Source organism: Saimiri boliviensis, chromosome 1 (genome assembly GCF_048565385.1).
Source record: "Saimiri boliviensis isolate mSaiBol1 chromosome 1, mSaiBol1.pri, whole genome shotgun sequence".
Taxonomy (NCBI): Eukaryota; Metazoa; Chordata; class Mammalia; order Primates; family Cebidae; genus Saimiri; species Saimiri boliviensis.
This window is the reverse complement of record NC_133449.1, coordinates 68,115,900-68,143,561: the sequence shown is the minus strand read 5'-3', so window position 1 is coordinate 68,143,561 and position 27,662 is coordinate 68,115,900. Positions and strand designations below refer to the sequence as shown.

Sequence of the window (27,662 nt, the reverse complement as noted above, 5' to 3'; positions counted from 1 at the left end):
TTTCATCACTAGTTTAGAATCCTTATCCCTCCCTCACCCTAATGAATAACTCCGTGCAAGTAACTATTTGGATCGCTTCTGTGGCTTAATACAGATCACTAAAAGCCGGGAATTTCCCACTGAAACTTAAAAATCACTTGTTCTTGCTGCTTCTTCTGTACTTGGTTCACCTCATTAGTATCACTGGTGGAACCCGATGTGAGCGTCATTACTTGTGCCATGCCCTTGAATAAGAATGGCACATGAAGGATGAACCTGGTAATTACCTGGTGGGTTTTGCTTGTCCTTCCATCTTAATCGTTACCTGAAGGTGGTAGCCAGTAGTTTTGTGCATGGATACTGAGGCACTTTAAGAAGGATGTTAATACTGACTTGTAATATGCAATGGTATGAAAACAAGCTGTGTTGCATTTTGTTAAAGTATTTTTTTTTTAATTTTGTTTGGAATAATTTTGAGGCCTTTCAGTTAATTTTTCTAGAAAAGCATAGTCTATTTTTGCTTTTATTGTCCACCAATGATTTGAGAGAGGAATCGTCCATGTTATTTATTGAGGCTTAATACCCTAACACTTTATTTTTTCCTGAGTTTCACAGGAAGGTTCTAGGGGATAATCAGTAGTGGGGATAAGAAAATGAGATGTTGAAGAGAAGTGGCTTGGTTCCAAAAGCTGATTAGGAAAGAAAAATAATAATAGTTAAGAATCTCAAGCCAAGAAATGGATTCTTTTTACTATCTTCTCTTTAATAATCAGTACGACACCAAAAAATGACTACAAATCCTTCTATTAATGGGTTGGTTTGCTTTCCATGGTTAGACATGGGGTTATCACAGTTGTCCATATACTTGACTGATAATGAGTTAGTGTAATATATTTAGTTGTGTAAGGATTTCTGAGAGACCGTGATGAAACCTAGAGGTAGCACCAGACAAACACGTGAATCAACAGCAGGTAGTTTTCTTTCAATGTGATAATTTCCTTCATGACCCATTTGGAATAGCTCCTTTTCTGAGGAACAAGCAGTCCTAACAGAGAAAGCGGCTTGACCCCGTGGTCTGAATGAGCTTTATATCCTCGGCCATGTATGGTCAGAATTTTGAACTGAGGTAAAGGATAGGGAGAGATTACTGCTGGTTTACATAACCCTTGGATAACAGTTTGTTCTTGTTCATACAGGTTGAAATGCTGTGCTTTTTGCTCATAGAGTCTGGGGGAGTACTTTTCCTTGGACAATAAAAGATAAGCTTTAGCCACATAGGAAACTTCTTAGGAACTGAAAATGCAGATCTTATTCACATTTCTCTAGTTACTTATTAAAACAACAAAAACAAAAATGAAATTATGAATATCAGTTGTTTTTGAAATTATCCATAGAACTACTGGAATATGGGAAGATGGAATTTTCTTTTCTACTAATTTTTGAAGTCAATTACTAATTGTTTAAAATTGAAATCCAGAACTTTTTAAAAGTATGTTTTGTTAAATTAGTAAAGCAAGCATTGGCACTCATGTGAAAGAGGAAGTTCAGGACTTGCCACCCAGTTGTTTTATAAGACAGTGGCTAGAGTGAGCTGATATGAAGAGTCCTTTTGAACCCAAGGATTATTCCTGTTTATCTCAGATATGCCATAATTTGGCTTAGTTTTTTTCTTTTTTTAATGTATTTTTAAATGGTGAAATTTGACCTTGATCAGTGATTCCAGAGTTATCCATTCTTTTCCATAATCACATGGAAAATAGTTTTGACACAATGTATCAATGTGTTCTTATAATGCTTTAACTTAAAACGTAAATGTTTACCCATCAGTGGAGGTGACTGGCAGTCTCTGAACTGATCATTTTTGAATGGGCTGCTTTTTATTAATAATTCAGTTTCAGTAAACCAAATACACTTCAGTAATGCTCAAGTCATTAGGTATAAGTCCCCCTTTAAAAAGCACCATGTGTTTAACACTCTTAATCAAATAAAATCTGTAGTTTTAAAAATTTTGTTCTGATTTTGTAAGGAGTTGTGCTTCCTATGGAATTTGTTTAAAAGTTTATTTTGGGAATTCGGAATTTTACATAAGTGTATAACTTTATTAGTTTATCTATATCTTTTCAAAGAATCCAGGAATATTTTGGTAAGAATTTTCTGTGTTCTGTTTTTTTCTACTATCTTCTCAACCTATTCCTTTCCTTTCCTCCACCTACTAGGGATGGTCTTTGTCTACAGGTAAACAGGAGAATCTCAACCAGCAGTTGGCATATACTTTCATCCATTTTATTTATTTATTTATTTTTTGAGACAGAGTCTTGCTCTGTCTCCTAGGCTATAGTGCAGTGGCACCATCTCGGCTCACTACAACATCTACCTCCTGGGTTCAAGTGATTCTCCTGCCTCAGCCTTCCCAGTAGCTGGGATTACAGGCACACATGACCATGCCCAGCTAATTTTTGTACTTTTAGTAAAGACAGGGTTTTGCCATGTTGGCCAGGCTGGTCTCAAACTCCTGACCTCTAGTGATCCACCTGCCTAAGCCTCCCAAAGTGCTGGGATTACAGGCATGAGCTACTGTGCCCATCTACTTTCATCCATTTAAAAAAAAATCTGTCAGGCTTTGAACTTATTAGTCCCGGTTAAAACTAAAATGCCATGTGCTTTAGAGCCCAAGGTTTGCAGTACAGGCCAGATTCTTGTTAACTATAGCACAATGTGACTGGAGAATGCTGAGGGATAACCAAGCGAATCAATGTAAAAAATTTTATTTCTCTTTAATTGAGATGGGATCTTGCTGTGTTGCCCACACTCGTGTTCAACTCCTGAGTTCAAGCAATTCTCCTGCCTCAGCCTTCCAAAGTGCTGGGATTACAGATCTGAGCCACCATGACTGACCATTTAAAACTTGTTTTTTTTTTTGAAACGGAGTCTTGCTCTGTTGCCCAGGCTGGGGTGATCTCGGCTCACTGCAACCTCTGACTTCTTGGTTCAAGCAATTCTCCCGCCTCAGCCTCCTGAGTAGCTGGGATTACAGGCATGCACCACCATACCCAGCTAATTTTTATATTTTTAGTAGAGACAGGGTTTCACCATGTTGGCCAGGATGGTCTCAATCTACTGACCTTGTGATCCACCCGCCTTGGCCTCCCAAAGTGCTGGGATTACAGGCATGAGTCACCGCGCCCGGCCTAAAACTTTTAAGTTAACCAGTTTTGAATTGGTTTGAATACATGAGGTCCATGTATTGTTTACCTAGAAAACAAATATTCCAAAGTTAAAAATACTGTCATGATTTTCTCCTTTGTTTTCTCTTCATGAATAAAAATTGATCCCCAAGGTCCTTGTGGAAGAGAAGTTTTAATGCTAGGTTGGGAATTTCTCATTTCAAGGCAACCTCCTCACTTCCCGTGCCACCCCCCAACACTCACTGTCCTTATTCTCTGATGAGTGAACTTGGTGGTGGTGCTCCTGATGTACGTGAGCGGCTGAGCACTCTTAAAGTGACATTCCTCCGTGATTGCTGTGAGAATTTATCTCCTAGGCCCAGTAAGGTGCTGAGTGTGGCCCCACAGAATTCATGAGGTGAACCAGGTAGTAAACTCCTGAGCTGGTTAAATTCTAGAGAATTTTCATAAGAAAGGTCAAGATTCAGCTTCTTTATAATGCTGGTAGGTTCTTCCAAGTTTATACCTAGTTAGGAAGGGGTTGTGTGAGGAGGACACTAAAGGGACCACATTGACGTCTTATGACTTTGTGAAAACTTGTCCATAAAGTCTTAGACCAGACCTTCTCTTTAAGGTCAGTCACAAATACACTAATGATATGGTTTCATATCCATCACACCTTTCATCCAAGGCTCTCTAACCAGCTTTACAGTTGTTACCTCATTGATCCATACTTGTTCAGTAAATAATTGGTAATTATTTTTATTCCCATTTTATAGGCAGGTTAACCAGTGACAGGATGGTAAAGAATTTTATTTATTTCACAGTACCAGTCCGTGGCACAGCTGGACTTCACATTTCCCTAACTTCTGCTTTAACCAACCTATCATCTTTATGTTGAGCTGAGCTTTGGAAACCCCTTCCTAAAATCATTTGGTAGCTATTTAACAGTAGCATCTTGTACATGATAGTTGCTCCAGGGAGTCAGAAGATTGGGGAGGGTTTTTTGTTTTTTCGTTTGTTTGGTTTTTTTACTATTTAAAACAGTATAGTCAAGCAACTTTACACAAAATTTTGGTGTATGCTACCCCAAGGGAAAACTTCAGGGATTGGGTAGGGGTGCTACCTCCACTGTTCTACCCTTAGCCTAAAGAAAGCTTTGTGATGTTACATAACACAAATTCATATTGCATTGTGGCAGCTGTTTTTGTATAAATAGACCCCTTTTATTTCTTGCCTTAAAATGGATGATTTTTCCACTAGAGAATGCATGCGTCTTGGTTTGTCGCTTTACCTTGAACTCTATTTTAGGTATTTACATTTATCTAACTCTTCAAATGGACTACTTTTTTTAGTAGAGCCCAGTGAATTTTTTCCCCTTTCTGCATCTCTCCTACCAACTTCGGAGAGAAAGAAGTTAAAATAATTGTATTGGTGTTGAAGTAGTTCTTTAAGATAAGAATATCTTATTCTTCTCTTATTGTTTCCTCTTTCAGATCAACTCACAATGAAATGGAGAAGAATAGGTGAGTTGGGAATTTGGGAGGTGGAATGCAGGGAGTTTTGTTTCGTTCTGTATTCATTAAGTTCAGACTTGGTTGCTCTTTTTGACTCTTCCCACTAGTAGCATCTGATTTCAGAATTTACCAAGGGCCCTCGAAGCAGCATTGCTCATAAATCACTTAGATAGATGTGGAGCTTGCCAGTTAAAAGACCTCACCCCTAACCCTCACCCCGACCAGGCCACTCATGAGGAAGGCCTTTGAATGACTGTTCCATAGACCAAAGCATTTTAAGTCAGAGGTAACGTTTCCACAAATAGTGTTTTTAAAAATTACCTGCTACTGAATATAATTGGCAGTGTTATATTAAATCACATATACACAGATATATATGTATATCCACAAACGTAATACACATGTGTGTATGTATTAACACATATGTTTTAACATGTGTATGTATGTGTATTTGCAGTTTACTTGTGAATGAAGAGTCTCAAAATTCAGGCAAATGTATGCATGGCAGAAATTGTGGAGTTGGTGCCTTACCAGAGGAGGCCCGCCACCCTCACTGGGCTCCATCTTTCCACAAGCCTGAGTGGAATCTCTCTCACCTGGATTGCCTTTTGGGCTTAATTTTCCAAATCAAGTTGCCCCTCCTTCATTGAGGCAGCTGAGTGGTTCTCAAATCTGGTTGCACATTAGAATCACTTGTAAAGCTTTTTGTGTATTTTTTTTTTTTTTTGAGACGGAGTTTCACTCTTGTTACCCAGGCTGGAGTGCAATGGCACGATCTCGGCTCACCGCAACCTCCGCCTTCTGGGTTCAGGCAATTCTCCTGCCTCAGCCTCCTGAGCAGTTGGGATTACAGGCATGTGCCACCATGCCCAGCTAATTTTTTGTATTTTTAGTAGAGATGGGGTTTCACCTTGTTGACCAGGATGGTCTTGATCTCTTGACCTTGTGATCCACCCGCCTCGGCCTCCCAAAGTGCTGGGATTACAGGCTTGAGCCACCGCGCCCGGCCAGTTTTTTGTGTATTTTTAAATATATTATTATTTAAACACATTATACACACATGCTTGTATATTTTCTGGTGGGGGTAGAGAACAAAGGTTTATTTCTGCTGATACTATAAAATAACTTTTTATTATAGAAAATTTCAAATTTGGCCAAGCATGGTGACCCACACCTGTAATCCCAGCACTTTGGGAGGCTGAGGTGGTGGATCACCTGAGGTCAGGAGTTCAAGACCAACATGGTAAAACCCTGTTTGAACTAAAAATACAAAAAGTAGCTGGGTATGGTGGCATGCGCCTGTAATCCCAGCCACTTAGGAGGCTGAAGCAGGAGAATTGCTTGAGCCTGAGAGGTGGAGGTTGCAGTGAGCCAAGATCCCACCACTGCACTCTGGTCTGGGCAACAGAGTGAGACTCCATCTCAAAAAAAAAAAAAAAAAAAAAAAAAGAAAATTTCAGATCTACAAAAGTAGAGTGACTAATGTAATCAACTCCTATGTATCCATTACCCATCTTCAGTAATTATCAACATTTTGCCAGTCTTCTATAAGCAAAACCACCTCTCCTGATAGAGTATTTTAAAGCAAATTTTCTTGTTTTTCTAGTAAACACCAAAAAAAAAGAAAAAAAAAAACCCTCACCCAAAATGACAACAACAAAAAAACCACTTGCTTTTACAATATTGAAAAAAAAAAAAAAAAGACAACTTTTTGTGGTGCTTTTAAAATAAACAGACAAACAAATAAAATAATGCCCGGATCTTACCCTTAGCAATTCTGATTTAATTGGTTTGGGTTGAGGCTCTGCACTACTATGTTTCAAAAGCTCCCCAGGTAATGCTCATGTGCAGCCATGGTGGAGAACCATTGAACTAGCCTCATTCTGGTCTCTGAGCTCCCATCAATTTGAAATGTGGGCTACCCATCCAAATTGAGTGCTTTCTCAGTGCCCTGCATGAACAAGAAAATGATATGTAATGATGGCTCTGTAAATACATCTGGTTATTTCCTGCAAACCTTCTTTGAAAAAGGAGCCTGACTCTGAAAGTCAGGATCTGAATATTTGTTTCATCAGTGAAAGGGCAGACCAAACCCTTGCCAGGCAGGTAGAATCTTGAAAGAGGGCGTGTGTGTGTGTGTGTGTGTGTGTGTGTATGTGTGTGTGTGTGTGATGGTAAGTGTGCCTCACTGCTTATATGCTTCTGGTCATCCCTTCTTATTCCCTTTTAAGTGTTCTGTGATTGTGACCAACCATGTTTTAAGTTGAAGTTTCCTTTATGCTTTAGGTATTTACATATAATGAACTAGAAACTCAAAAGTATCTCTTCCTAAGGTGGAAAGGTAGTCAGCTGTGGCTTCTCTTTCTCATCTTTAGATTTTCTCTTCAGATTCTCTCCCTTCTTCCTGCTTATGCAGTGACGTGGGTAAACCAGGACTATTTCTGCTGAAAAATCTCCTAGTTCTTCACACCTCTAATATTTTACTTCGGTATTTATTTTTATTATTATTAAAATTTGATCCCTTCACGTAAAGACTTATTAAAGCTTTGTGACTTTTGCCTCTGCAGAATGCCACAGAATGCCAATTGTAGTATTTATTTTACCTCCTCAGGGATGTTTATTTTCTGTCTATGGTGGCCTCAGAATTTGTGCATGTTACTGGGTATTAAATGCCTTCATACTGGGGTATTGAATCATCAAGGTCCCCATCACAGAGAAATGTGCAGTTTTTCCATTGGGAAAGATTCAGAGAAAGTTTCAGTTAATATACTAAGTGCTAAGATTGAGGTGTGCACAAGAGGCCGGAGGTAAAAATTCTAGAAAACTGGACGTGAAGTCAGCACTAGGCAAGCTGCCTGTAATTGAGCTTGCTTCCATATGACCAGAAAATTTTTGCTTGTTGAAAGGTTAGTTATTTACTTTCCTTCTTTTCTTTTTTGGAATTTGGTCTTTTAAGGTCTTGATCATCTTTCTAGCTTAGAGCATGTGAACAGAAGAGAAGGAAAATCAGGACTCAGTTTACTTACTTTAAGCAAGCATTGGTTGCTGCAGTTCAGGGGAGGTTAAAGTTGTTGGGCTCTTCTCTCTTATTAGCGTGGAGGCTTAAGAATGTCAGAATTTTGAGGTCAGTTGAACAGCTGCTTTTGTCCTCTCCCTGGTTTTAGTAGCTGAGTCCTATAAAAGAATACCACTCTGGTGAATGCTAATACACTTTAGCCATTTTTTACCTTATAACATTGCATAAAAAGATTATCATGGCTTTCATTACTTCTCGACCTTTTGGCTAAAATCAAGTGTAAAAAGATTGCCATGGCTCTAAAAAAAAAAAAAAAAAAAAAAAAATAAGAAGAAGAAAAGGCAAATTAGGAGAAGAACTTCTAGCAATGGGATTTTCCCTTTTCTTGATATTGCAGAATTGATTATACCTGGATTAGTTTTCTTGAATCAAAACCTTTTCTATGGCACTTTAGAGATGCTAAATAATTCATGTTACTCTATGTTATCGGGACATCACTGTAAGGATATTATACCCAACACCAGCACTTTGAAGTGTCTTGGCATTGATGGAACAATAAAGGACTTCCTAGAATGGTGGTGGTAGTATTTTCTATTGAACAGAACAGGTGTTGAGCATCTAAGATGCCGTGTAGTAGGTGCTGGGACTACAGAGCCAGCAAAGGCTAAGCACTGCTGGGGAGGAGCGCAGATGAATATTACTCTACAGGGGGTTTGGCAGTCAGCACATGGCCTGTGTTTCTCTGCATTTTAACTAATTTTCTGAGTCTGATCTCCTAAGAAAACACCCTTGGGGGTTGTTTGTGTGTGTGGGTTTTCTTTTTTTAAACTAATCTTGCAGAAAATTTTGAGAAATATAGAAAATAATGCTAAAAATTTAAATTGTCCATAGTTCTAGCACTCCCAGAAAACCAGTGGAACTTTGAAATACAGCTTTCCAATTGTTCTGGAAAATAGCTGAAAATATAGTTTTGCGTAGAAAGTTAGAAAATTCAGAAAAGCACAAAGAATATAAAAATAACCTGTAATAGTCCTCTCAGAGGTCATACCTGCTAATATTTGTTCTATATCCATCTAGACTTTTGTGTATACTTTTTTTAACCAACATGGGATTGTATAGTAATAATTTGTCACATCTTTTCCAGTTACAAAGATTTTCCAATGTCGTAAAATCTCCTTTCCAGCATTACTTAATGCCCAGTATTATATCATATGGATATGTTAAACCTCATGTAATCAATCCCCTAGTTCAGAGTCTTCCAGAACGTAAAGAATGCTTTCTTAAACCACCTGTAGAAAAATCTCTGTCCAACATTTATAATTATTTCCTTAGGATAAATTTTTAGCTGTGGAATTGGTGGTGTACATGTTTTTAGGATTGCTGGATTTTCCACCAGGCAGGTTACAGGCAGTGTTTTCCCTGCACTTCACAAGTTGATGTTATAACTTAAAACCTTTATGAGTTTGATAAGTAAAAAATAAAAAACCACACAGGCAACTTGTTTTAATTTGTATTTCTTATACTACTAGCATAGTTGAACAGTTTTTATGTCTTTGACTCTGTATGTCTCTTTGTGTAAATTGTCTATTAAATAACCTTTGCCCAATTTTCTACTGAAGAATTTATCTTTTAATTAATTGTAAAAAGTTTTCATAATATAAAGGACTTATATATGAAAGATATTGACACTTTTTCTATCACAGAACTGTCCAGTTTATCGTTTCGCTTTACTGAATTAGTCTTCCCTCACTGATTCGAGTTGCTACCTTTGGTATATACTTAATTTTTGTTTATGGCTAAGTCTCTTTCTAGACTTGTCTTTCCAGTCCATTGATCCATCTCTTCTTCCTATGCCAATATATATCCTTTCATTCTCCTTTTTTAATTTTTCCATACTCTTAGCTATTTTCACCAGTTTTTTTCCTGAAAAATTTTTTAATCTATGAATTCCCCAACCTTTGAATTCTTTTAGAAGTTTAAAAATTGACATTACGTAATTCCAGTATAAACTAACCTTAAAAAATTCATGCTTATATATTAGATCTTTTCATCCAGGATTTGGTGTGTGTCTTAATTTATTTAGATCTCCCTTCTGTCTCAAAGTTTTGTAGCAAAGTTTTCCACACAGGTCTTATACATGTCCTGTAAAAGGTATTCCTGGATTTATATATTTTTAGATTGCTGTTGGTTTCCCGTTTTAGTTAACTGATTAATTATTGTGGAATATTTAAAAAATTTGAATATTTTGTTGTTATATACCCTTTATTGATGATAATTCTGCTATTTCTTTCTCTTAACTGAGAATACCTCCACTTTAAATGCCTTTCAATGAGCACCTCCGCAAAGGGAGACTGAGCAAATACATGTAAGCTACAGCCAATAGGTCAGGAACCAGGTGGTAGAATGGACTCTTTTTTTCAAAAGGTGACTCTGGCATCTCCTTTAATAGTAAACATCCATTTTTCTGGAATAGTGATATGCAGGCCTTGCTGGAATTAGGTGCCTGCTAGAGATACTACCTCTTTTGACCCTGTGACAAAAGATTTCTGTGGGGCCTGACTTTTGCACTGGGCCTGAGTTGTGGTATTCATTGCATCACTCTTGTTTCTGAACTTTCTTGACCACATTCAGATTTCACTCTATGATGTAACAAGTCCATGTTTGTTGCAACATGGAGTAAGGTTATTATGAAGGAGGGGCACAACAATCAGTGTGCAAATCCAGTCTATATTGGTGATCTGGAAGAGAACTCACATTTGTATAAGAATTGATCTTTCTTGTACTATACCCCTTAAGTAGGTGACACCTGACTTGGGCAAGACTTGGAGGAGAGATACATGCTGGTCATTTGACCAATTTCCAGTCTCCTACCTGGAGGCCTGGGGCTACTCCCTGACTTTTTGTGATAGGCATTAATAGTCAAACAGTGGGATAGAGCTAGCAAGTACTACTCATAATATGTATGTTGTATTTGAAAAGTAGGCTCTGAAAAGGAAGTATTAATGAGATGTACCTTATGTATTTCATACTTTAATAAAGATCACTTCTTTATTAGTACATCTCATTAATATATATCTCCAAAATGTAGCCACCATAAATTGATATTTATGTATTATTCACTGAGTATATTACTATCTTTGTATTTTCTGCAAAGATTTATCAGCACAATTGTGAGGAATCTTCAAAACCTTTTAGGGTTCCAGTTAAGTTGGGAATAATGATGCATTTGGCAATTGTTTATAAAGGGATCATTTTGGAAAAAGGAGGAAAGTATTTATCCCCCCTCAAAGCATGACTTGTAGTCTTCACCTCGATTTTTTTTTTCTGTTTAATGCAGTAGGTCTTTGTTCTCAATGCAGAATCTTTTGTGATCCTTGACACTTGAAGGGATGAATTCTACAAGTCCCATTAATAAGACTTGTTACTTCTGACTCTGTACTACATACCCCTTTTCCTTACTGTACAGTTCATACAGATCCATAGCTAAAATTATTTTTGTTCAACCTTCAATTATTTTATAGGATTTATGATGCTATTTAATTGGCTAAGTTTGTGCCCATACCAAGATAGGTGATAAAATGGTGAAGCCTCAGAGTTAAACAGGCTGCCCTTCTTAGGGTGATCTATTTGGAAAGGAAAAGAAGGTTATGATAAGCTACGGAAGCTTGGAAAGAAGTTAAGTCAGATGAGATGTTTGAGGGTGATGGAAAAGAAAGAACATGTTTGGTAAGGGCAAAAGGGAGCCCATTCTGTAACTTTAGGCAGAGCTGATATTTGTAAGGCTTTGAATGTAGCTCCTACAAATCATTCTGCAACAATTCATCTACATATTTGAGAACTCCAACTAAATTTTAAGTACCTCAAAGGTAGGGACTTGATCTTACTCAGTATGATATCCCAAGACTAGCTGGGTGTGGTGGCTCACACCTGTAATCCCAGCACTTTGGGAGGCCGAGGTAGGAGGATCACTTAAGCCAAGGAATTCAAGACCAACCTGGGCAACACAGTGAGACCCGTCTGTACAAAAAAAATTTTTTTTAATTAGCTAGGCATGCTGGTGTGTACCTGTAGTCACTACTACTCAGGAGGCCGAGGTGGAAGGATTGATTGAGCCTGTGAGGTTGAGGCTACAATGAGCTGTGATGGCACCACTGTACTCCAGCCTCATTGACAATGCAGAAAAAAAAAAAAAAAAAGAAAGAAAATATAGCCTAGGACTTAAGAAAGCAGCAGAACATAACATAATAGTTCTTTTTTTTTTTTTTTTTTTTTTGAGATGTAGTCTTACTCTGTCACCCAGGCCAGAGTACAGTGGCACAGTCTTGGCTCACTGCAACCTCTGTCTCCTGGGTTCAAGCAATTCTTGTGCCTCAGCTTCCTGAGTAATTGAGATTACAGATGTGCAACACCATGCCTGGCTAGTTTTTGTATTGTTAGTAGAGATGGGGTTTCTCCATGTTGCCCAGGCTGGTCTTAAACTCCTGGCCTCAAGTGATCCACCTGCCTTGGTCTCCCAAAGTGCTAGGATTACAGCTGTGAGCCACTGTACCCTGCCTGTTACTCTTTTTTTTTTTTTTTTTTAAGACAGAGTCTTTTGCTGTCTCCCAGGCTGGAGTACAGTGGTGCAATCTCGGCTCCCTGCAACCTCCGCCTCCCAGGTTCAAGTGATTCTCCTGCCTCAGCCTCTTGAGTAGATGGGACTACAGGTGCCCACCATCACACCCAGCTAATTTTTAGTAGAGACAGGATTTCACTATGTTGGCCAGGCTGGTCTCGAACTACTGACCTCAGGTGATCCACCCGCCTTGCCCTCCCAAAGTGCTGGGATTACAGGCGTAAACCACCATGCCCGGCCCAGCCTGTTATACTTTCAGTAAAGAAAGTAATCACAGATAACAGTGCTTCCCTCAAACAGACACACACACACACACACACACACACACACACACACACAAACACACACACCCTCATTTGATATTACTTCTGGTCTTGACTACATCCAAGTCAGGAAGAACTTTAAGGGTAGTATATTAAATGCAGGAGGCACTATCCACAGATAGCACCATCTACCTAATAATCCTTCTCTGTTGAATCCATTACCCAATTTGCAGATCTACTAGCCTGAGAGAGATCCACAGGTAGAATCAAGGAAGAATGAGTCTGGAGGCAGAAATAAGAACTGCATTCAGAATTCAGCCCAGGTGCCCTCTGTCAGTGTCAAAGCTCTGGTAGGGGCTGGTGCCTCAAACAGCTTGGCACCTTGTTCATTAATAACTTCCTTCACTTGGATATTTAATTTAATTAATTCATGGCTGGCAAGAGTTAAGGAAAACTAACAACAGAAATATGTGGTATCTGAATATCTTTTATATTTAAATCTTTAATCTGTTTGGAATTTATTTCGATGTTAACCTCCTCACTCTCTTGCCATTTTCTGAATAATCCAGTCTTTCCCCAAGGATTTACAGTGTTATCTCCTTTATGTGCTAAATTCATGTCTATTCTTAGGTCTGTTTCTGGGGATTTTTATCCTGTTCACTTGATTTGTCTGCCTATTCCTGTATTAGTACTACACTGTTTTTAATTATTGAAGCTTTATAATACAATTTAATATCTGGTACAGCACATTCCTCCTCATTATTCTTCTTTTTCAAAAATTTTGGCAATGTCTCACACATCTATTCTTCTAGATGAAGTTTAGCCCCAACCAGCATTAAAAAGAACACTGTTGGGAGTTTTTTTCTTGGAATTGTGTTAAATTTGTAAACAAATTTGGGGAACATTGACATTTTTTGCTTGGAGGGTTCATACCCAGGAATCTGTTATTTTTTTCATGTACTCAGATTTTCTTACGTCTTTCAACAAAGTTATATAGTTTTCTTCCCATAGTTCCTTTCCAACCTGTTTTAAGTTTGTTCCTCAATATGTTATACTTTCTTCTTGTTATTGCACATGAGATATTTTAAGATCTCTGTTTGTGCTTAGACTTCCCAAGTCAATACATATTTGCCTCATTTTTATTTTCCTTTGGTCATTGCAGTAGAGATCAAGGAGGGAGGCCCAGCCTCTTCAGAATGCTCGCTCCTGCAGCAAGCAGAAGTTAGGCAATGCCTCCTTCCCAACCTTGGAATGCTTTCTACCCCTGCCTCTCCATGATGTGAACAGGAAATAAAGGAATATTTTATTTGCATTCATTGACTTTATAAAACCCTTGCTAATTTTGTTAATGTAAAGAAATAGCACTTTTATCATAAGCACTTATCGTGTTTCCATAGAAAATGGATTAGATTTTCCATTAATTATTTTAATGATGAAAGATGTCCATTTTCTTCAAGAAAGTGTTCAGAAAAGTGGATTTTGCCAGATAGCCTCTGTCTGACTAGTGAGACATTTTTGAGTTCTCTGTTGGTTGTAAAAGGAATATTACAGTGCTGTAATTATCTGTGTTTGCTCACAGTTCTTCTCCTTCTATGGAGGAAGCTAGGATTGAAAGAATTACTGCTACCATGTACAGAGTACTCCCATCAGACCCTGACCCAGGGGCTTCCATACCTTGTCTCAGTCAATACCCACGAGGACCCTCCCAGGGAGGCACTGTCACCCTCATTCTACTGATGAGGAAACTGAGGCTACACAGAGTTAAGTAATTTGCTCAAGGTCACACAGGGAGTTAGTGGCAGAGCCAGGATCTCAAATATTTACTTTTTTTTAAAAATATAAACTTCATTTTTTAATTTTTGTGGGTATGTAGTAGGTGTTTATATCTATGAGGTACTTGATGTATTTGATACAAGCATGCAATGCATAATAATCACATCATGTAAAATGGGGTGTCCATCCCTTCAAGCATTTATCCTTTGTGTTACAAACCATCCAGTTAAACTCTTTTAGTTATTTTACAATATACAATTAAATTAGTTTAACTGTAGTTACCTTGTTGTGCTATCAAATACTAGTTGTTATTCATTCTTTCAAGCCTCCTCCCCACCCCCACTGCCTTTCTTGGCCTCTGGTTACCCTCCTACTCTCTATGTCCGGGAGTTCAATTGTTTGGATTTTTACATCCAGCAAATAAGTGAGAATATGCAATGTTTGTCTTTCTGTGCCTGGCTTATTTCATTAACCTAATGACTTCCAGTTCCATCCATGTTGCTGCAAATGACAGGATGCCATTCTTTTTATGGCTGAATAGTACCCCATTATGTATATGTACCACATTTCTCCAAACATTGACTCTTAATCACCGCATGAATATTTGTTTGCATAGTGACTGAGAGGTTCAGAGTTTAAAATAAGAATAAAAATAAGATTTAGGATACTTAAAACTTACTGTAGATAATCTATAATTGTATCTAAATTAGTTATTACTAGTTATAAGCCATACTTGATTCTGAGCATGACTGATTCTAGTTCAAAGATTGGTTTCTTTATGCTGTTGTAAACCAAAGGTGTATCAGCCTATTCAGAATAATTATGTTTCTGAAGAGTCAGAAGGCAAAGTTTGTTAGAGTTCATAACCTAGGTACAAAGCAGTGTGGATCAGTGCTAAAGGAAGAGGCAGCTGGGTGCTGGGAAGCTGGGAGGTAGCTCTTGGCAACAGAGGGAAGACTGTCTGAAGAAGATATTATGGGAGGAGAGCCAACTGCAGGGGTCAGATTGAGGTGTCGGGTGGCTTCCTGTTGAGGATATGTGGCAAAACCCCTGCTAGTTCCCCAAACAGGAGTTCGACCTGGTTTAAAATGGAACAGCAGGGCAGGGAAATAGTCAGAACTGAGAAGAGACAGCTAAGATAGGTGTTTGTTCTGCTTCTTTTAGATCTGGGAGCTCCATGGGTACTCCGGGCTGGCAGAGGGATTCTAGATCCCAGGAGTTTGTGTGTCTGTGTGTGTGTCAGGGTTGGAGAGCCTTGGTAGGAGCTGTATGTAACAGAGGGGTCTGCTGGCTTTTTTATCTGGTTCGAGGATTGGCTTTCACTACTCTATGATGGAACTGAGTCTACTTAGTATACTTCCTTGCTCTCCTGTGGCTGGCCAGGGCACCAGTGTGGGGAATGTTTGCAGGCGGTGACATGGGCAGGGGGCAACCATCAGGCTGCAGCAATGAGGCACCAGAGAAAGCCAGGGCAGACACTGCCAAAGACAGAGTTGGCTTTGGATCTCTGTAAAAATCCAGAAAGAATTCTAGGCCTATTTTCATAGAACTAGGCCAGAAAACACTGAGTGAACAAGTATGAGCCTCAGCTGGAATTATTCAAATGGCTTATTTCTAGTTTCACAACTAGGATGTTCTTTAGAAACCCACATTTGGGTAGTGAAAATTGCACTTTCTGGGCAAGACTCCTGTAAAACTAGAAATGACAATGCATCAAAAGATGACTTTATTATATTTTTATCAGTAGACAAATTTCCTAAGAAATTCACACACTCATATCTGCATATAGACCAACATCATAGAAGTACTAATAGGACACTGTTCTGAATTATGCCGTCTTTGCAAATAACAAGCTGGCTAAAAAATATCTAAATATAATTTTAATTTTTAAACTTTTTCTTCTGATTTGAAAATTAGCTCACACTTGTAATCCCAGCACTTTGGGAGACTAAGGCAGGTGGATCGTTTGAGATCAGAAGTTTGAGAGCAGCCTAGCCAACATGGTGAAACCCCTGTCTCTACTAAAAAACAAAAATTAGCCTGGCATGGTGGTGCATCCCTGTTATCCTAGCTGCTTGAGAGGCTGAGGCAGGAGAATCCACTGAACCCAGGAGGCAGAGGTTGCAGTGAGCCAAGATTGCACCACTGCACTCCAGCCTGGACAACAAAAACGAGACTTCGTCTCAAACAAAAAAAGAAAATTAGTCTATAAGCTTTATGGCAAGAAATAAATTAGACAATTGCATAAATGACGAATTATACTTTCTCATTTTGTTTCTAATAACGTGATCTAATTTCATGGCTCTTTTTGTAGAATATTATCCAAGATGAACAAGCTTTTTGTTGTTGTTGTTGTTGTTGTTGTTGTTTTGAGATGGAGTCTCACTCTGTTGTCCAGGCTAGAGTGCAGTGGTGCAGTCTCGGCTCACTGCAACCTCCACCTCTCGGGTTCAAGTGATTCTTAGCCTTTCAAGTAGCTGGGACTACAGGCATGTGGCACCACACCCAGCTAATTTTTGTATTTTTGGTAGAGATGGGATTTCACCATTTTGGCTAGCCTGGTCTCAAATTCCTGACCTCAGGATCCACCCGCCTCAGCCTCCCAACGTGCTGTGATTACAGGCGTCAGCCACCAGGCCCAGCCAAACAAGTGTATTTTACACACAAGTTTTCTTCCCTTCCCCAGCTCCCACCCCATTCAGTAGTGGGAGGAGCAAACCTGTAACGTGAATCTTTGCTCACAGGTTTTGAGAGCAAGTGAAAGTCTTACAAAATAGTAAAGCCCCTGTCCCATTACCTCTTCCTAGCTCAGAAATGAATGCTATACTCCCCAAGCTTGCCAAGCCTTAGAGTGCCCTTGGAGAATTTAAGACATCTTCCTCATGATCTAGAAGAGACAAGGCTCAGAAAGAAGTCTAATGCATCACTTGCTAGACCCACCTTGGGGGAACATCCTGAAGTCTCCCTGGAGAGTGTGAATTAATATCATGCATATAAACCTGTCCTACAGCTTTCTGAAGCCATTTCCCTTCTTTGGTCTACATTTTCAACTTTTGCTATTACGATACAGTTCTTAAGAGGAAAAAGGGCAAACCTATAAGGCATTAGATTGTTTCCCAATTCAGCTGGAGTGTAGCCTCCTAGATTCCAGGGAGCTCTGCTCCAAGTAGGTTGTGTGTTGGCGATGCATGTTATCGAAAACCCAAAGACTCTGAGCATGCTGAAGGTGCAAAGGCAGTAGAGATGGACTCTGTCCTCTAGAAGCTCAAAGTCTGGTTGAATAGATGACATAATCTACTCAGCAAACACTTAATTAAGCATGTGTGTGTTTGAGGCACTATGGCAGCACAGCAATGATTAAGCTGCAATCCTAATTTTCTTTCTGTTTTTTTTTTGAGACGGAGTTTCTCTCTTGTTACCCAGGCTGGAGTGCAATGGCGCAATCTCGGCTCACCGCAACCTCCGCCTCCCGGTTCAAGCAATTCTCCTGCCTCAGCCTCCCGAGTAGCTGGGACTACAGGCACGCGCCACCATGCCCAGCTAATTTTTGTATTTTTAGTAGAGACGGAGTTTCACCATGTTGACCGGGATGGTCTCGATCTCTTGACCTCGTGATCCACCAGCCTCGGCCTCCCAAAGTGCTGGATTTACAGGCATGAGCCACTGCACCCGGCCGCTGCAATCCTAATTTTCTAAGGAGACTGCAGTGAACGGTTAAGTAACAGATACGAAACAATTCAGGCAGTACAGTGAACTTCCCAGTGATTCGTATAAACAATTAAGTGGTGCTCAGAAAATAGAGGAATCACTGAGGGCTAGGATGGCTTCAAAAGGTTTTAAGGAGGTGATAAGCTTAAGCAAGAACCCCAAATCTCGGCTGTTTCTTACATTCATGGAATCTTCCAGGTTCTAGAATAAAGCACAAACCAAGTTTCAAGGAAATATATATTTCTACATTGTAGCGACCCTGGTGCTCTCTCTTCAGTCGATTGCTGTGGCTGCTTCCTCATCCAGGCCTTCTCCCTCTCCCTCTCTGTATCATTGTACCGGTCTAACATACTCCAAGAAGAAAAAGTATAAGATGACTCAGTAAAAATCCCCCTCACTTCCTTCCTTATCTGTGTCTGACTGCTCCTTACCTTCTCCCTGCCCAGCCAGTTTCTTATGTGTCATTCCAGAGTTTGTCTACATACAAGAAAACATGAATTTAGATTCTTATTTTCCTTTGTTTTTAAGATAGCATGGTATACTCACAGTTTGGGATCTTGCTTTCCTTCACTTAATAGCATATCTGGGAGATCTTTCCTAATAGGACGTAAAGCACATTCTCATTCTTTTTGATAGCTACATAGTACTCCACTGTGTAGAGGTAGCATAATTTATTTAATCAGTTCCCTCCTGGTTGGTCATTTGGGTTGTTTCAATCTTTACTATTACAAATGAAGCTTCAACAAATAACTCCACAGAGACATATGCTCCTTGACTTACCATGGGGTTATGTCTCAATAAGCGCATCATAAATAAAAAATATCCCAAGTCTAATATGCATTTAATACTTAACTATATTCATTATAAATTTAAAAAATTGTAAGTTGAATCATCGCGAGTCAGGGACCATGGCTGTATATAGTATATACACACATGAAGAACCATATAATAGCAGGTATTATTCCCTAACCCATCACTTATAGTATCAATAGACTTAGCTTAGAAAACCCTGGATTTTGCTTTTCATCGTTTTTACCAGCATTGTCTGGTTCAAAATACGTTTATTCAGCAAGAGGTCATTGGTAGCATTTACCATTACAAGGCCTGGGCAACTTCACACTCTTGTAGAATTCATTCTTCCTGGGGTGCCTTCTGGCCCACTATGAAACTCTCAAATGCTACTGTGGTCTTGTTTTCATAGACGGGCTCATCTTCGCTTGTGCCTGGAGAAGTTGAAGGGGCTGGTGCCACTTGGACCTGAATCAAGTCGACACACTACATTGAGTTTATTAACAAAAGCCAAATTGCACATAAAGGTAAGTGTATCATTGGGATGCTGCTTTATCTTTATTTGTTTAGTAAGGGTTTGTCTGTTGATACATCTCCAGGGCAGTCCTCTCCCCTGAACTCCTCCAGTCTGACTATTGGATGAATCACAGGTACCTCAAATGCAACATGTTCAAACACCAACTGAGTATTTCTCACTCCCATGCACCAGAGGTTTAATGGTCCATCCAGCTCTCCATCCAGTTGTACAAGCCAGAAACTCAGGAGTCCTTGATAGCTCCTGCTCCTTAACCATATATCTAGGCCATCTCCAAGGACTAAGTATTTTACAACCTGGTCTGCTTCCATCTTCACCCCCACTGTCTACTGCAGTAAAATCTTCAGAGGTCTCCCTGTGTCCCTCTGGGTCCCTCCCATCTGCTTTCCATGCTTCCTGAGAACAGTCCTTCCAAGGCACAAATCAACATGTGACTTTGTTTAAAATTCTTCTGTGACTCAGGACAAACTCTTGTCACCAGGCCAGCCCCAGGCTCTGCCTTGCCTGGTCCTCACCTGCCTCTGCAGCACCATCTTGTTCTCCACGTCCCCTATCTCCAGCCCTTCTTCCAGTTCCTGGCACTTGTCATATTGTCTTACTCAGGACCTTTGTCCATGCTATTCCCTCTGCTTGGTACACTTTCCCCTGTCTTCTTCACCTACGGGACTTCTTCAGATCACAGTGCAAGTCTCTCTAGCTCAGAGAATCCTTTGCTGACTTTCCCGACTCAGTGACCTCCTTCCTGTGACAGGTGGTCCTGTCACTGGATATCTTTCTTAGCACTGTCACAGCTGACATTTGACAGTGGTTTGTGTGACCGTCAGGTTGTCTCAATCATTAGACTGTAGACTCCATGAGGGCGGGAACTGGGTCTTTGTGCTCACTTCGCAGTCCCAGCACCTTGCAGGGTGTTGGGCACAGAGTTGACACTCTCTATGCTACCTGAATAGCAAAGGATAAGGGGAGTTGGATTCAAAGTCTTGAGAGCCACAGCCAAAATCCCTGTTTAGCACGTTTGGATAGTCATATCATAGTTGAACAGATGTTACTTTAATTATGGTTAGTAGCCTGCATGCATGACAATTCTGGGAGAAAACCTCTATTTAAAGCAAAACAGCTACAATTAAACAATCGTCTTAATTATCTGAAGAATATGAGAAGCTACGGGGCAGATTTCTAAAAACAAGTATTCTATGGAAATGTGTTTTCTAAACTCTTCTGTTGGACAAATTAGAATCAGGACATCAAAAGGGACTATTATTTCCTGTTAACAAACAAGTTAATTGAGATTTGGCATGACACAAAAAAGTGCTTATGTAATTGGGACATGTACTTGAATAAACATAGTTTTAAATGGAAGCGTGTTTCTTAAGCTCCCATCACATGCAGTTTTCTAGTTCAGAGATCAGGTGTTTGGGGGATCGCTGCAAACAAGGGAGACCAAGTTGGGGGCTGCTGCCTGCCGTCTTTTCAATACTGAAATTGAGGGCTCCCAGGGTGCCAGCATGTGAGAGCTCACCCTAGAATCCCTGTGACAGGACAAGTACCCACAGCACTGGCGATGCTGAAGAGTCACTGGCCAGTCGATTTCCTGTCTCAGAGAGAAGCTTGATGAGTGGCACCAAAAGGCTTCTGAGGAAGCATGGCGCATTTCACTGCTAGAAGGGAAGACGCGGGGCATTGCCCATTTAGAAGTCCCCCTATGGGGCCCAACAACTACCCCTTTGACTTGCAGAAACTTGAAGATTGTGACAGAAAAGCTGTTCACCAAATAGACCAGCTTCAGCGAGAGCAGCGACACCTGAAGAGGCAGCTGGAGAAGCTGGGCATTGAGAGGATCCGGATGGACAGCATCGGCTCCACTGTCTCCTCTGAGCGCTCTGACTCCGACAGGGGTGAGCTCCTCGCTGCGCCCTCTGCCACCTCCTTCCCTCCTCCCTGTCTCCCTTGTCCTCTCCCACCTCCAGAGCGGGGCAGAGTTGGGGGTTCAGTGCCTCTGACAGGAGGCAGAGCGTAAGAAGGACTAAGACATTGGGTATGTTGTAGAGAAGTTAAACAGTGTGACTCCCAGTGACAGGTTCCTCCCCACTGCTAGCAGTTAGGTGACAACGTCTACAGAAGGGTTTGACTGAGGTCAGTTTTCAGCCTGAATTTTCTGTTTTTTTTTTTGTTTTTTTGAGACAGTCTCGCACTGTAACCCAGGCTGGAGTGCAGTGGTATGATCTTGGCTCACTGCAACCTCCACTTCCTGAATTCAAGCAATTCTCCTGCCTCAGCCTCCCAAGCAGCTGGGATTACAGGCATGTACCACAACGCCCGGCTAATTTTTGTATTTTTGTAGAGATGAGTGTTCATCATGTTGGCCAGCCTGGTCTCAAACTCCTGACCTCAAGTAATCCGCCCGCCTTGGCCTCCCAAAGTGCTGGGATTGCAGGCATGAGCCACCCACAACTGGCCAAAATTTTGTATTTTTAATAGAGATGGGGTTTCACCATGTTGGCCCAGCTAGTCTCAAACTCCTAACCTCAAGTGATCCACCTGCCTCAGCCTCCCAAAATGCTGGGATTACAGGCATAAGCCACAGCGCCTGAGTTTTCTGCAGAGCGCTTTCATCAATGTCCTCTCTTGTCCTCCCTGCAGAAGAAATCGACGTTGACGTGGAGAGCACGGACTATCTCACGGGTGATCTGGACTGGAGCAGCAGCAGCGTGAGCGACTCTGATGAGCGGGGCAGCATGCAGAGCCTTGGCAGTGATGAGGGCTATTCCAGCGCCAGCATCAAAAGAATAAAGCTGCAGGACAGTCACAAGGCATGTCTTGGTCTCTAAGAGAGGGGGCGCTGCGGCTGCCTCCTTGAAGGTTTTCCCTGTCAGATCTGATTAGGTAACGTATTGGACCTGCCCACAACTCCCTTGCACGTAAACTTCAGTGTCCCACCTTGATCAAAATCAGCTTTGTAACTGTTTTCAAGGAAGTGCTTAGGATTGTGGGTTTCTGATTGCATCCACTAGCTTCTCTTTTTCTCGCCATAAAAATTTGTCTCTCAGAGACTGTACATTCCAATGAATTTGAAGCATTCAAGAATTCTTAGACCGAATAAGCAATGACCACATCTCAGCAGTCCCCCTCTTTACTCTCTTCGTGTCCTCTCCCAGACCTTTCTTCCAGTTTTCTGGCTTACTATGTTACTTGCCTAGGAGGAATGTCCAAGTGTGTCTTGTGCTTAGGAAACTGAAGGAAACAAACTTTTGAAATTGAGATCCTGATCTCAGAACTCCAAAGTAAGCTTTGAAAGCGGCATTTAAGAGCACTTAACCATGGTCCTCACCGCCTGTGAGGAAGTCAGAAATACCTCTAGAAAACACGCCCTTCACACACAGCGCGTGCTCATCCCCCTGACGTGCTGCGTATGGATGGGAGCAGTATTTCTCACTTTAAAATGGACACCTTGATAGTGTGTCTTTGGGGTTGCACAGCTCATAAGAGTTCCAAATTGTTTGTTTTCACAAACAAAACGGTACAATCTATTTTTGTGCAACGTTCTTGGGACCTCGCTGTGTTCTGCTATCTCAAGGCACATTCTCCCCTCCAAGTTTGTTAATGCTACTTGTCTCTGGAACATTTTTTTTTCCTACCTCAGAGATAAATGAGATCTCCACTTCCCACTTAACACAAAGTGATTATCCTCTGTCTTTTTTTCCCCCCCCCAGAATAAGTGACATTTGGTCCAATTCTAATGTATTTTCCTATTGAACTTTCAGCAATAACTGAGCTGTGGCACTAGCAGAGCTAGTGGCCATTATCAGTGAAAGAAAAAGTCCACATTTCTACTCTCTGTTGCAGGTGAAGAGGAGAGGATGGTACACTGTTACTAGAACTCCTCTCCTTAGTGATTATTTTTGGACACACCCAGAAACTTCTTTATGGAGGCTTTTGGGTTGATAGTTTAAAAGGCTGATTTTTCTTTTTGGGTATGATTTCTCCCTTAAGTGGTCTCCAACTTTGTAGCATTTTTATTTAAGCTAAAACAGAGCACATGTATATGTACATAAGACACATTAAATCTATAAATACTATTTATTCATTTTATATAAACTAATGTAATGGAAAATAAATTCTTATGACTTTGTGCTTTTATAGATGTTCTAGAAACTTTGTATGTAGGTATATACAAAATTAGTTCATTCCCCTGAATATTTTTGCATTCATATTTTTGAGGTCTTGATGTTTTCAGCCTCTGACGAATCTTTTTCATTGAATTTGAACCATTTGTAAAATCTGTGATGCTGAAGCAGAGTGTGTCACAAAGTGATGAGAACATTCCTAAAATCCATGGACTCACCGCGACCTAAGGGCTCAACGGCTGACTCGGCAGCGGGCAGCCACCCCACGCTCCCCTGCTGGTCTGTGGTCACTCGCACACCATAGCCTGAAGCTCACCTAGCGCCTGCACCTCGCACACAGCTAAGGTCAAAGTTCAAACGCACTCCACAGGGAAGCTCATTCTGTACCGGAAGAGCAATCTCACAAAGCAAGATTACTTTTGTATGATTCTTTAATGTATTTGTTTAAATGTTCTGATTGGAAGTAGTGGATTCCTAAATGATTCCAAAGTCATCTGTAATTCTTCTGTTTTTGTTTTGTTCTGTTTTTTCTTCATTTCAGCTTTGGGTGGGGGGAGGGACAGGTGACACAAAGGATTTTTTTTTTTTTTTTTTTTTGGAATCTTTTCCAATAACCAGCTAAAGATTTGCACTGAAATACAACTTGTATGCCTTTTGCATTCTTAAAGCCTGCTTCCTGGATTTAAGCAGAGTGATAGTGTTCAAAGAGCCAGCTCAGCCTGTAACATGTTTGAAAAAGATATGTCTGCACTTTGAGGTCCCTTTTGAATGCCATTCACCAGACCTCTCAAGCATTTTGTTTCATTGCTACATCCAAGCGCCTCACAAGTCCACGATGCGGGATAGCATCGAAAACTCAAGACTTTGGAAAAAGCTTGTGGGCTTGCATTGGGGAAGGGAAGGGAACAAAATTTGTGTACTTCTTTGTTTAATTTAGAAAGAAGGCATCCAAGAGATGCCATTATTTCTGTGTTACAATTGTTGTGCCTTTGAGTTAAACTGCATTTTTGTCTTTTGGTTGAAATCTGAAATGTACTGTCCCAATATAAAACAGTAATTATTTGACCTTTGCACTGTTTGTCTGGTCCTTTTCAATTTGATTGCGTATAAATGTGGAACTTGATAGATCTCTATATTTTTAATGCACTTGTGATAAACTGACACCAGGGTTAGACATTACTTTCAAAGCTCGATGTAGACTGAGTCAGCATGCTAGACAGGCTTCTCTCTCTAACCAAAACTGTAATCTTCAGGACCAGCAAACTCAGCCCAAGGCAGCTAATCCTCCCTACCCGATCCTCCACCCCCCGCTACCGCGGCTGATCAGCAGCCCTGATTTGCCAATCTGTCCTCTCTCATTCACTGATCCACCAGCCTGACTGCTAAGAGCTATAGTCTTTTCAGTTGTTTTGTCTTTTTAAGCAAGATGAAAACCTTTCTATTAGGGATGTGGGGTCGGGGAGGGCATGGGCAAAGATATAAACCCCAGCCTTTAAGACTTTGACAATTGTACGTAAATACAGATGTGTATAAATATAGGCACATGCATATTTTTATGTGAAAGTTGATTTTAAAAAAAGTAAAAAAATCTAAACTGCACTCTTATTGATACCATCATAATGCAAATGGGAAAAATAAGAGTACGTAGTCTAATTTAATTTCCTGCAGTGAGAAAATATATATGTGTGCTTCTGTAACATCCTGAAAACAAAGCTTTCCATCCCCTGTTGGCTTTGAATGGTGGGCCAAGCACCCAGGGTGTCTTTATTTATTTTCTTTTTCTTTTTCTTTTTCTTTTTTTTGCTAAGCAGAGATTTTGAATGGTTCAAGGTGCTGATAGTAACTGCTGGCTCCTTTCTCTAGTCACACACCTATACCAGTTTAGTGATTCAAAGTGCATCACATTTTTCAGCAGGACCTAGCTTCTCCCTGTCAACCCGAGATTAAAATCATTTCAGTGTTGATTCAGGACTGGGCATTAAGTAGACCCTCATCCTGCGGTTGGCCACTTGAGTGTCTCTGGTTTTGTTTTTATTTTTCAAGGTGGGCATTTTCCTTTAATCTCTACTTTTTCAAAATAAACAAAGGGGCCTCACCTGGGTTTCCTATGGGCCTCTCTTCCACATCCCTAAAGTGGCCAAGAGCAAATCCTGGGGGGCAAGAAAAAAGTGTAAACTAGGTAGGATTGTGATGCTCAAAATAACTGTCTAGCAATATCCTGGAGCTTGAGAATGGATTTTGTGGGCTTATTTCTTCTTGCCTCTTCCCCATCCTTTCAAGAGAGAGCTTATTTTTGAAAAGTATATGTGTGTGTATATATACATATATATGCATATATGCACACACACATTTTTTAGGTTTTTATACCATACTGTATTGGCAAGAGTACCACTATCATTGTCCTTTACAATCTATTTCTTCCCCCAAATCTTGGTCTTTTTTTAATTTTTTCATGAACCACACAGGAGACTAAAATCCTGGTCTTTTCTATTTCTTCTTTACCTTTTTCCCTGAGTTTCTTCGTCTGCCCCTCTTTGCCTTCCCTGTGTGTTGAACACCAGGTAGTAAAAGGCTAAATGCAATTTCCTGCATGTCAGTCTATTCTTTTTCTACGTTTGACTCCAATGCAGCATGTTTAGTAGCTGGCTACTACTATTTAAACACTCTTCCTGGTAGAAGACAACCCAAAGACCCTTTTCAATGAGGTGGTTTTCTCATTCTACATCATCTGGTCTCTATAGACTGTAGGATACTTTGCTTTCAAAGATACTGAGTCAGAGGGTGGGATGTGCAATAGGTGATTTATCATGATGTTTTTCATTATCAATATTATATGGATGATTTTCTCCAATTCTTCTGAAAGAAGAAATAAGTGACTGGCACTGCTAGATTCAGCTGTTGAATGGCTGAAGAGATAGAGTGTCTGATCTCTCAGATTCATAAAGTGAGAATTCATAAACACCTAATATTAAGATTTATCCAGATTTTTACATTTTGATTTCTTCTCTCTCGGGGGGCGGCAAGTTGAGGAAGCATTCTTCATTTTAGCTTTTACGTGACAACCAAACTTGCCTTGACCCCCATCCCTAGAATTGGTGCTCTTGGACGATTGCTGTTACCATCATTTTTGGGGGGCCATCTTCCTAATGCTACACATAGCCTGACAGGGGGGCAGCAGATGAAAGGGTATGCTATTCTGTTTCCAGATGTTTCTTTATGTAAATATGACGCCAATGTAAATCCTGTGTCAAGACCATAGAGAATGGTGCTTTTTACTACAGTTAGCACATGCATTTTTAGAAACTACTACATGTTTTAGAGACTCTTTGCTGTGTATATGTAAACTGTATTGTTCAACCGTTAACAAATAATAAATTATTTCATTATTAAAGAAACGTTGGTCTCCTGATGTTTTGTATCCCAGTTTACCCTTTCATGGTTGTCCTTGCAGAACTGCGTTAACCAGATTTCTTTTCTTTTAATTTAAGGGAAGCTTCACTAGCAGAAAGTTTTCAGCCCTTGGAGCCTCTGATGAGGATTGAGATTGTGTGGCTCCAGGTGAGCCCATTTGTTGATCAGAATTAGCCACAGTCCCACCCTCTCCACTGCCCCTCATCCTGCCGGTTTCGCCTGCTCATTCACTCACTCTTGGCTGACTTTCCCCTTGTTTTGGGTGCCTCTGATGATGCGGGCAGTGCCAAGACTTCCATGTCTTTTGAGCAGCCTGTAGCCTGGTGGGAAAGATATGCACACAATTTAATGCAGTGTAATTAGTTGTAGAATAAAGTTGTGTGGGAAAGCGCCATGAGCGGTCAGAGGTGGTGCATTCGAGCTGGGCCCTGGAGGAAGAGTGAGTGTTTGCTGGGGAAGGAGCATTACTGGGAAGGGGAACATCCAGGGCAGTGAGGCAGGTGCTGAGGCAGGGCCCAGCTTCGTGGGACTGCGGTGTGGCCTGGAGGCTGGAGCACATGGAAGGAAAGACCTCGTGGATCGCACAACTCACTGAAAGGAGAGAAGCATTGGCTGAAGATGTCTATTCTTTTACATACTAACCCATTTGGTTAGTATACATTTATTCATTCCCTGAACAAATACGGCTTGAGCTCCTGTCAGACTCCCCTGCCTCATGCTGCTGCCTTTCCAGCATGAGTCTGACTGCAGCTTGAGTCCTCATCTTGG

General features: G+C 40.5%; 1 protein-coding gene across 1 annotated transcript in view; it reads left to right on the top strand.

Annotated features, from left to right (window-relative positions):
• MXD1 (MAX dimerization protein 1) overlaps window positions 1-26,878 on the top strand; it is a 28,862-nt gene extending 1,984 nt beyond the window's left edge. The window contains exons 3-6 of the mRNA XM_003922657.4: window positions 4,640-4,669; window positions 19,237-19,351; window positions 21,095-21,254; window positions 22,000-26,878. Of these exons, the coding sequence (XP_003922706.1) occupies window positions 4,640-4,669; window positions 19,237-19,351; window positions 21,095-21,254; window positions 22,000-22,187 (493 nt within the window). The 3' untranslated portion in view covers window positions 22,188-26,878. The remainder of the gene's footprint in view (window positions 1-4,639; window positions 4,670-19,236; window positions 19,352-21,094; window positions 21,255-21,999) is intronic.
• Window positions 26,879-27,662: the final 784 nt, after the last annotated feature.